We start from the raw sequence: 12,002 nt of genomic DNA on the forward strand, positions 1-12,002 counted from the left end.
TGTATGAAAAAACATATTTGCTTGGAATCACTAGTTTTCTAACTAAAATAATGCCTATTTTTAACTTTTAATACCTTACATTTTATAATAGAATCTCTGGCACTTTGTTCAAACATCTAACAAATCGACACACTTGTATCTTCAAAGAAAAAGATTTTGGATGTATACTATCTACTATCTTTTAGAATCTACAGTTTAATTTAAAACCCGCTTCGTATGTTTTCTCCCTGCTTCTGAAATGCGCAAACATCTCCGCCCAGCGCTCAAATTCCTGTGCGAACATCCAGGGCTGGACTGGGACCAAAAAATGGCCCTGGCATTTTTGGCCATGGCAGCCCAGTATGATTATTTATACGACATGCGGAGGCACGCAACAGAGCAGAGGATATATCCGCATATTGTGCTGTTTCAACAATTAAAATAAAGTAGCCTACATGGAAGAGAGTAACCATGTTAAAAAATGTATACGCTCTTTACCTATACTTGCAGAGACTTTTGCAGCTAGGTCAAATCTCCTCTGAAATGACTAATTGTGGTGTTAGCTAAAATAGCCACTTTGACCTGGCTCTATAGATGACTGTGTAAAACATGGTGTCATAACGCAGGCAGCTAGCTGTTAGCAAACTACACGTATACTGTGTTAAAATTTAGCACGCTAGCTAAGCATATAATTTTGGATCAACATAACTTAATTTTCAACTTCTTACCGCAACATCGCCTGAGCCCAGCGCCATCTATCGCTGCTCTTGGTCGCGGCCGCCATTCAATCCCCTCTCCATCCCCACCACCGACATGCTGCTTGGCCTCCGACGCCGCAATTTCCAATGTAGTAGGTGGCGGTGCTAATAAAGACGGGCCAGCTGTCGCAGCAAACATGTCCGATATTTTTGCACATTTTGCACCGTTTTCCTCTAGGGCTTGCCTTTTTTTTTATCTCAGACTTTTTTCCGCACCTCCTTTCCGTTTCTTCTCCATTTTTCTGTCAGTTAGTGACGTGACTGATTGACTGATTTACAGCCGAAGCACAAGGGGCGGGACTTCGGCCCTATGCTGTGTGTGTGATAGGGCCAGGGCCAGCACAGAACCAATCATAATGAGTTATGGCCTGGGCCAAAGTTTTATTAAACTTTCAGGTAAAGTTGACAGCCCGCACGACCGAGAGGTAAGGAACGGACCTCGGCCCTCGGCTGTGAGACATGGCCGGGCCGGGTCAGGTCCATTAAATAAAAATATATAATAATAATAATAAAATAAAGAGTGTCAAGTAAACCTCGTCGGCCCAAAAAGGCCTGCCAGCCTACCGGGTAATGGTACGCCCGATGCCCAGGCCAGCCCTGCGACCATCGCTGTTGCGTATGCCCTCACGGATGATGGTTTTGTTGAACGAGTTATCGGGCTATAATAAGACCACGTCGGCTATGTAATTGCTGAAACAGGGGACATTTCATAGTGGTTGGTGGAAACCGGGATATGTTCGCTTTCCGACAGGCTTTTGTCGGGACTCGGGAAACACAGGTCAAAATCGGGACCGTAAATGTGGTTCTGGGTCTGAGAGCTGTGCTCGCGTAGCCTCTATTCTTCCTGGTTAGTAGCCTACCCTGTGGTCGAATCATCGGATTGGCTGGTGGACGTGACGTCATGACAAAGAGGCAAGAGCAGATGTCATTTAAAGCCACAACGCTGTGAATAGGCAAAGTTCATGCTGCAACCACCACTGCGACGCCAAGACGATATTATTATTATATTATTTTATTGTTAAACATTAGTTACACCTCGTTATTAAGTAAATGTAGTTTTTAAGGTGCGGCCACACTGAACGCATTACGCGCGTTAGAATACGCCTGTAACGCTATACATTATCCCGCTTATTACAAGGCTACTTGCCAGAACGAAAAAATAACTTGGTGTGTCTTCAGCAGAGAAATAGTCTGCCAAAGACGTTGACGTCGCATAGCAACCGAAGACGCTGGGGTTGACAAGTTACCGGACTACTACCCATGCAAGTGAACGGAGCGTTCCACGGCATCAAGAAGACCCGTGTAATAAAGGCCTATAATATTTCTGTTTATGGCATAGATTTATCCTCAGATGAGGCCAATAAAGCAATGATTAAAAAAAACACCACAAATGCTCGATCAAAGGCCCGGCCCAAACCGGCCCGAGGATAGTGGTGGGAAATACCAGCCCGACCCACTCGGGCAGAGAATCTAAACTCTAGTGCATGACATCCTCCGCAGGTGCTCACAGCTGGGTGAGTTTCAGCACACACTGAAACTATGTCGTCCATGTTGTTTCTGCTTCTGTGCGTCCTCCGTCTCTCTGCCAGTGACATCGGGTAAAGCTCAATGCTGATTGGCTATTGCAGCTAAGCTTCACGCGTAGGCGCGTCAAAAGTCAATTTTTTGAACTCTGCGCGTTAGTGAGTTGGGCGCGTTGGGTGCGTTGTTTAGGTGCGTAAAACGCATCTAACGTCAATAGTTCCCAATGCAAAAATGCTGATTTTCAACGCCTCTGACGCGCGAAACGCTTTCAGTATGGCTGTACCTTATATGCAGTATAATGATTGGACTTAATATAGTATGGATGAACTGTATGTTTCAAAACAGCCGGCAGAACAAGCAACATCCAGCAACACATCCAGCCCTCCAGCTACTTCCAGTGAAGCAAAAACGGCAGAAGGTGAGTTGAGTTAATTGCATGTTACAGCTGCAGTTATGTAACTGATGAAATAATCCGGACCCATTTATGCTGTAATTCTATCAAATATTCACAATCAGTCATGGACATACGTGTCTCACCCTGTTCATCTGGACAATGTCTTGTCCATTTTTCCAGAAATTGATGCTAGGGAATCTATTAATTAGACTATTATGTTAGACTGCAACCATCTATATGTATTCAAGTTGCTACAGTGCACATACAATCTAGAATGACTTATCCATCGAAAAACAATTGAACCCAAGATTCTTGACCTTATTTCACTGATTTAATTCAGTGGTTCCCAAACTCACATCATGTATCATAAACTATACCCCCTTGGACACTCTCCATCCTACTGTGTACCGCAGCTCCACCGACAGCTCACCAGAATGTTTTTTGTCTGTAATTCATCTGCTTTACAAAAATATAATGCAAAGAATTCCCTCAGGCTGGGTATCACGGCCAATTTCCTAAATCGATTCAAATTTGATTCATAAGGTTCTGAGTCGATTAATCACGATTTGATTCAATTCGATTTAAACAGGTTTTAAGTGCAGACATGTAAATTGGACTCTTTAAACTTGAGCTGTAAACAAAACTTTCTCAAGTCTCAAAAGTGTTATTATTTTGAAATTAGAAATTAGAAAAGGAATTGCAAATGAAAGTGTACATGAACTACAACTACAACTACAACATCACTGGGGAAAAATCGATCTCATTCCCTATGAATCGATATTGCGATATTCCCTATGAATCGATATGTGAAATAGTATATTTTTGCCAAACGTCTGAGGCTTGCCTGACTTAGCCACTCTATAACTGACCATGTAAGACGCTAGCACTGCCTTCCTAAAAGTATCTGACAGGGGTTGACACTAAGGTTTCAAAAGCACCTGCCCATCGGGCAAGTACAGGTCATGTTTGACTTGCCCGAATGTAATGTTCACTTGCCCAAATTAATATCAGAATTGTGAACGGGCCTCTTTTTGCCAGGCACCTGGCCTAATTTTGGGGAACTCAGAAAACTCATCCTAGCTCAGACTGAAGCTGAATGTTAGCTTCCACATATGTATGTGATTAAAAAATAACAAACTTCTTCTTTGTTTACTTATTTACCAAATGGTCACATCATGCCATGAAGTGATTTTAGTCCACCGTTGCAACCGATTAATGCTATCGCCCAGTTATATTTAGACATGCATGCTTTCATCTGGATTTTATGCAAATGTAAATGACTAAATGACCAAGGTAGTAGCAAAGATATGTATTTTTTAACTTTCATGTTTCTTGTGAGTCTAACTGAATAATCACAATCGCGTTTATAGTAGTGTTGTCACAATACTGGATTTTCTAACTTCGATACTATACCTGGAAAAATATTGATATTCTATACCATTTTCGATACCAGGAGAAAACTGTTTTTTTTTCAGAAAAGAACGTAACCAAAGTAAATTGAGTACATCTCTAAAACTGCTAGGGCTATAATATCACATCTTGGTGCCAATAGAAAGATTGTTGTGCAAGGGAAATATTCCATGTGGATACTACTTTACGGCATAAGTGGAAGATTACATTTCCACCTGAAATAATTATCAGTTGGTCATTATTTGGTATCACTGTCGTACTATGAGACACAAACAGGTAGATATCTTACCATTTTGACACTTGACACCTCTATTTAAAGTTCAGGGCAAATATAATCGAATGACACAAAGCCAAACATTCGCAAATACACATATGGCCACTAGATTGTGCTAAAGAACATGTGTTCTGATTGAAGGCACTTTACCATTTTCCTAAGAAACCTTGTCTTAGTAATTTAATTTTGCAACTAAACGACATGTTTAGTCGCAAAATTTGGCCGGTTAATTATCTTTTTATGTTGGTTTAATGAGATCAGATTCAACTTTGTGGACAAAAATCACAAAGGTAAAAATAAATTGTTGGTTGTTAAAAGAAAGGGGGAAGTTTCTTCTTAAATTGAAATTTGCGAGTTTTAGACCCAGAATGATATGGCTTAGATGGCCGTAATCAGTGGAGGCTCAGCTTTCATTTAATATATAGTTTGTGCAGGTCCAATTTCGGGAAAAAGTTCGCTATTGCTATTGTTATGAAACCCAAAACCGTGTTCTTGCATTTACATATGACTTTAAATGATTATTTTGACTTTCCTTGGTAATTAGCTTTGATCTAAAGTACTTCCAAACCGCACTTCTCCATCACTACCCCGTCTACCTTCTCTACCTAAACCGGTCGCGGTGGAGCTGCCCTTGAGATGCTAGCTGTGTTGGCTATCCTTTACCTAACACACATTGAGACTAGTGCCGAATCACTGCCAGAGACCGAACTGCGAGTGGGTGACAGGAGGCGGGGCTATGTTCGTGCTGTGGCGCTGTGTGTCTGTTAACTCGCTCTCCTAGAGAAGAGAAGACAGCGCGCTGATCAATTGCAAGTATATCTATTTTGTGTGATTTTGCGGAGGAAAATGGTTGTTCTGCAGCTTTTAGAAACTCTTAGATAAATAGACTTTATATGAACAAACCCTAAAAAAAGCACTTGCCCTTTCGGGCAACCAGAAATCATCTCAACTCGCCCAAATATTATTTTTAGTTGCCCCGGGCAAGCGGGCAAGCGTTAGTGTCAACCCCTGTCACTGTTCGACATTTGTTGGTGTTAGAAAGTTGTCTCAATTGGCGCTCAAAAAACTGCTGTTGCTTGAGAGAAGGTTTCAAACAGTTATTAGACAGAACCTGTGCACATATGACGCACTGAGGCTGAGGGAAGTCCTCACTCCCAGTGTAATGGAAACCCCATCATAATATAGTTGTTGTTATATTTGCGTCTCTGTGAGACCGCAAGCACCCTGTCAATTTATTGTTTCCCTGGGGCGGGGGTCTGGGGCTCTTGGGCTGCTTCGTCATCTCTGTCCATACTGGTGGCTGCACCAGTAGAGCTACAGCAGCATCAGAACTGGTGATCATACCAGTATGACCAGAGGAGCTGCTCCCACAGCCCAGGCTTCATGTGTAGGACCAGTGCAGTTTTATTTTGCCACTCTGGGTGTGGGATTAACCTCTTTAAGCCATTTATCCATTATTATATTTTTTCTCAAATAGAGGTGTAAAACAAGCATACATGTCCGTGATGAAGAGCATGTATAACGGGAATTTTATTTTCCTTCTACATTTGTGCTAATTGCTAATGATCTTTAGAGTGTGCGCGAGCAAGCGAAACGAGAATGAGAGCGCGTGAGACGAAGCGGGAGAATGCTTCCATCACTATAGGCCTATTTAATCATTATTTAATAACTATTTAATCATAGTCTGGGGCAAATATAACGAAAGATCAACCTCAATTTAGCGGATTCAAGGTCACCTGCATGCACTCAATCACCAAAATAATTGTAATTTAAAAATGAAACCAGTGGTGATCAGACTGTACAGTTAGTTATTATTACTTTTCGATTTTTCTTATTTTTAACATAATGAATGGATTCTGTAGGTGGAATTATGTTCAGGTACATGAGAGAAATGCGCTCCAGCAAAGTTTACGAATCCAAATCTCTAGGCTAGGGCACCAAAATAACTAGAGCCGGCCCTGTGTTGGATCAGGCCAAAACCTTCAAATTAATAAAATATACTGTTGTTGACCAGTTGTCAATGTATTGATAAGCTGAAGCAAGGATAATAATGTAAAGCTTTCAAAGTTTCCAATTCAGCCAAAATATATTGGTTTACTTTTGGTTTACAGCCTGCAATTAAAAGATTAAAAACAATGTAAGCCGAAAGGTGTAAAGATACGAGCAAGTCATGAGAGGGTTCCTCAAAACCCTTTTGTAGGTCTCTGTATCGCGTTTGGACAAAAGCTCTTCTACATATTAAAGTGATAGGAGGTAGTATTATTCTCGACACTAAATTGTTGATGATGGTTAATCTGCAAGCATGAAACACATAGAAATTTGTAATGTCAAAGAAAATATATCAGAAAATCTGCAGTTACCCTTAAGGAAGTGTGAGGGAAAAACTAAAGTATATGGAATCGGCGCGAAGCCACGTTACTATAAACTATGGAAGGTAAACTGTGTTAATCTTAATGCACAAGGGACAAACTGTTGAATTTGGAACATGCCTGGCCCACTGTATGATACGCACAGGTTTTTTTTTAAATTATTGATCTGAACTGGAAACAAGTTTAAATGAACTATCAAGATCGTTCGTTTTAAGGACTTTTTTTATGTTGTGAGTAGGGATGGGAATCGAGAACCGGTTCTTGTTCAGAACCGGTGCCGAGTCAACCGATTCCTTGGAATCATTAGCAAGCCTGTTTAACGATTCCGCTTATCTGTTCCTGTCCCGGCAAATGCGTTGTGACGTCACACAGAAGCTGCTTTGTTTTGGTTCAGAACGCAGCAAACATGGCGCCGCCGAGGAAGAAGCGCATTGTGCGTTCACACCAAACGCGACGGGGCGACAAGATCCCATACAAAGTGAACGTAGAGACGCGTATCGGGCGAATTTCTCACGAGAGAAAAACGTTTTGATTGGTCGCGCCACACTTTCGCCGTGCACAGGCGAGCGCATTCACAAGGATTTGTGCCGCGACAAATTCGCTCGAGTTTAAATATTTCCACTTTGACGCAAATTTCACGTGATGACAGCCAATCAGCGTTCAACAGCGTGACAACTGAGTGACATGTGTTGTGGCATCCCGCCACTTAAACCTCAGCCCGGGCGGGTCCGAGGTGGGGTGATTGACGGCGAATACCGCCGCCACCCACTGAGTGGCGACGATCAGTGAGATTGGGGGACACCTGGCCGGAGGCATAGAAAGCCGAGGAGCCACTTTAAAAGGAGCACGAGGACTGACATTTGGGAGACCGGGAGCGAAGGAGAGGCAGCGGAGAAGCGCTCGGGTCCGCGAGCGGCTAGAGGCTCACGGAGGCCCTAGAGACCGCGAGTATACTGTATTGTCTAAAGATGAATGCAATAAATGCAGAGTGCGGCTTAACCCTCGCTTAAACGTGTGATTCGTACCGGGAACCCGGCTCATTGGGGGAGCGGGTTACCACAGTGTAACGTAACAGCCAATCAGCGTTCAACCGTCAAACTCAGTTTAGTGCAGTCCGGGTGAACTGCAGCATGGAGGAGAAAGTGATTGTTGCCGTTTGCGACTCCCGGAGCTCTATATATAATAGTATATAATATAATATTATTGTATAGATAATATCACAGCCAACAGCTCTGTGCGCCTCCGGATGGCCGTAGCGTGGGGAGCTCTCATAGGGATTGGGCTTCTCAGGGTTTGTTTACCGGCATTGCTATGGTTTCCGGTCTTGTGTGTTCCAACGGTTTATTGGGTAGGCCTATCTAATAAATCTCTGTCTAATCAATGATTCATTTTGTTTATGTCAGTTGAATTTTGTTACAAGTTGAATGCAAATGAGCACTGTTGGTATTCCACAAGGCACAAGCTCTTACTTGACTGTTTTCAGTCTGTGTTTTTAGTTGTATGGCACAAAATGAAAAAACCAAAACATATATTTTTTGTCCAGACCAATTGATTTGAAAATGTACAATTTCCTAATAGTAGATGCACTTCTGATCAGATATTAAAGAGATTTAATACAAACAAACACATTTGTACTTATTTTCGCACCCAATGAGAATCGATAAGAGAATCGATAAGGAATCGGATTGATAAACAGAATCGGAATCGTGAAATTCTTATAAATTCCCATCCCTAGTTGTGAGTGAACAAATTGGTGCGACAAACGGTTTTATCTCTACCCCAATAAAGACGAGTTTAATGAATCAACTATCGTGTTTGCACGCCGTTATTTTAAATTGCCTTTTGATTTTTCTTCCAGGGGAGCTTCGAAGGATCCGTTCTGAATTCGTGAAGAGAGTTTCAATCCCAGTTATCAAATGTCTCCTGGATGACCTTTGGCAGCAGAAGGTGTTCAGTACTGAGGAAAAGGACTCTGTGATGGAGGAGCAGAGGAGCACAGCAGACCGGGCACGGTGTCTGATCGATGAGGTGATGAAGAAAGGGGAGAGAGCAAGTCAGGCGATGATTGATACTATGAAGCTTATGGACAATCACTTATGCATCACCCTGGGTCTGTAGCCTGGCTATTGGCAGACCAAGTTCAGTCGCACATTGGCTCTTTTCTCCTACAGCTGGTGTGGGTGAGTTGTAACTATGAACGTATTTTTTAAAGAAATTGTCGCTTTGTTTTGACAAGAGGTAATTGTTGAACACCTGTTTAGAATAGGACCTCCTGCCTGTGCACATACATACATACATACATACATACATACATACATACATACATACATACATACATACATACATACATACATACATACATACATACATTCCTCGAGGATCAATCGAGTAGGCCTACTCGTTTAATCAAATCTATTTTTAGAATGCAACGCATCTGCAGCAGGAATAGGCCTAATGATGAACGGCAATATTACCAACCAAACATGCTTATTCTCAATTCTCAATTCTCATTATATATAGGCCTATTTGCAAAAGTTCAAAACACATTTTCCTTACAAAAATAAATATGCGTCTCAATTTAAATCACATCGAACAAAGGCCTGTAATGTTTTTAAAAACAAACAAAATAAGTAGCCTAACCATTGCAAATAATTAACTAAACTAAAAAAATACTCAGTGCCGTGATCTTCTCTCCACGGACGGTATTACAGCTGCGTCTTGTGGCGGTGAAAATAGCCGACACTTGGTTGCTGCGGGTCTGCTTTCCTGAGTATACAGTATGTTGCCGAATAGTACTTGTAGTACCCTGGGAGCTCGATTTTGCTTGGCATATTTTACATTTCACCTTATGATCTCCATTCATCGCTGCGCTCTAACCGCCATCTCTTTAACTTTTTGAATTCTGGCGTTGTGCACACGGCACGCGCCACACAGAAATTTGATACATTTCATTTGCTTTTGTGCACACAACACGCACCAGTGGCGCCACAAAGAAAATTGATACATTTGCTTCGGAAATCTTTTGGATAATTTGTAAACATATTTAAGTATTTTTTGTATGGTTGTGATCACAGACTTTGGCAAACATGTTGACATTATGCCAAAGAAAGATTTTGTCTTTGCTTAAATAGACATTTTTGATAATCCAGAATGACTAGAACAATCTTTAGACCAAATAAATGCTTTTAGGCGGAGTTAACATCAACTTGTTTTGGCTATCTCATTATTTTTATTTCCTCTCATCAGTAAAACAAACACAATGTACCTCAGCCTTTCAGCTAGATTCAATGTTATAAGTAAAATGATCAGACCAATACAAACATTCAGTACTATCAAAAACATGCTTATTGTTGAAATGTAAAATGCTAATGTGTAAAGAAATTGGTGACAGAATTGATGTGAGTCGCGACCCATTCTTTGGGAAAGACTGATCTAGTGGACAAGGAGAGATCAAACACCTAACAATATGAAGACAAAGACAGACCATGACACACTTCGGAAATTCAGCTTGATTATTTGGGCTACTTTGAGCAAACGTTGAAACAATTCAGTTTAGCAGAAGTAAACTGAGGAAGTCTCTGGATTTGTCTTTCAGGAATATCAAAATACATTGAACACACACCTGTTAAATAGTATATCACAATAACATAATATGACCTAATACTATGAATACATAATTACTGCTATTATATACAGCCTATGTTAAGTCAGTTTAACCTGTATAATATACCGTCTATGTGCGTTAAACCCACACTGGAGCTCCACTGACCACGCAGTTCTTTACCTGCTTTTTTACTGTTGTAGACAGTAGGATACAGTACTAATCAGTGATTTTAACACTTTGGAAACTTTTTGAAACGTGAGATTTCATTGCATGCATTAAAATTGGTCTTCTGACAAGCTGTATATTGAAATACATCAATTTATTTTGAGCATCGACCTCAAACGTTCAGCTGTGGCGCTGAATGTTGTAAGAACTTTCGCAATACTGGGTACTCACTAAACCCAGGGCTGTTCTTGATGTTTTGTGAATGTTTTTAATTATGAATATAGTTTTAATTTTTGAGATCATGTTATAAAATTCATAGACAATTTAATTTAGATAGCACACTTCTAACAGGCCCTTCAGAGTGCTTTACATAGGAATAGTCTGCAATAAGGCTGCACTATGTACGTTTTTATGCTATTATCCCTGGGTCTACACAAAAAATAGAGCGCAAGGACCTACTGAGCCGCTCTGATCTCCACCGGCTGCAGCAGAGACTGGAACGAGTCTGTCCGCTACATATCCTGCAGTTTAAGGCACAAGGTGAACAAACTCCCCATTTGAAAGTTTTTAGAACTGCGAAAATTGATTTTCCTTAGAGAAACGCAGCTAGTGCATCCGGTAGTTTTTCTGATGTAATAGTTATTGAGTCTAATTCTGCAGTAACCTGGAGAGGGCATGGATGGGTTTATCCTAGATGTTAACGATTCCACTCGTTGTTTCGAGAGACGACATGAATGTGTTTCCAGCAGCGGCTTAATCTAATCTAATAATCATAATCTATGACTCAGTACAAGATTTGCCTGCTTAGGTCATCTACGACACAGACAGTCCCCACAGTCCATTCCATTGTCATTTATTTAGAGGTCCAGGCTGATCCGTGTAACGAAACCGAATGGGATGTCCCGTTATCATGATGGCTAGGATGGCTAGCTAGTCATGGGTCCAATGCAGACATCTAATTGAATAAGAATAATTTGATACCAAAAACTATTTTTATTATCTTATTTTTATCCTGTTATGTTCTTTACAGAGAATGAGAAATATATGCACACAGTGTGATTCAGTGGAGGTCACGATTCCATTAGAGGGGTCGGTTTAGCTCAGGGACACCTGAGCAAGACAACCCTAACTGCTCCTGACGAGCTGGCTGTCGCCGTCGGTGTGTCAATGTGTGTATTAACCGATGTAAGTTGCTTTGGATAAAAGCGTCTGCTAAATGCCCTAATTGTAATTGTAATTGTAGAACCTTGACCTCCACTGAAACTGTGTCTGCTCCACAACTTCCTCAAGTACGCCTACTTCTTATGCTTACACAACATAACAGTCAGACTTTGACCTCCGTGTTTTGTGTTTTATGACGCATCATCTGACGTGCCGTTACGTTCTCAGGAACACAACTCGGCAGTTCCCATGAGGGGTCAAACGAGTGGCCTCATCAACAACTCAGACATCAGCCTTTCCCATGGAAAACACAAGAATCTAGAGGGAACATGCATTGATAAAGGTATCCTATGCTATACTAATA

General features: G+C 41.2%; 1 protein-coding gene across 1 annotated transcript in view; it reads left to right on the forward strand.

Annotated features, from left to right (window-relative positions):
* The window catches only part of LOC130405538 (uncharacterized), a 29,402-nt gene that overhangs the window by 15,810 nt on the left and 1,590 nt on the right, over positions 1-12,002 (forward strand). Inside the window, exons 14-15 of the mRNA XM_056610679.1 lie at positions 2,607-2,679; positions 8,567-11,981. Coding sequence (XP_056466654.1) covers positions 2,607-2,679; positions 8,567-8,826 — 333 coding nt within the window. The 3' untranslated portion in view covers positions 8,827-11,981. The remainder of the gene's footprint in view (positions 1-2,606; positions 2,680-8,566; positions 11,982-12,002) is intronic.

Source organism: Gadus chalcogrammus, chromosome 16 (assembly GCF_026213295.1).
Source record: "Gadus chalcogrammus isolate NIFS_2021 chromosome 16, NIFS_Gcha_1.0, whole genome shotgun sequence".
Classification (NCBI taxonomy): domain Eukaryota; kingdom Metazoa; phylum Chordata; class Actinopteri; order Gadiformes; family Gadidae; genus Gadus; species Gadus chalcogrammus.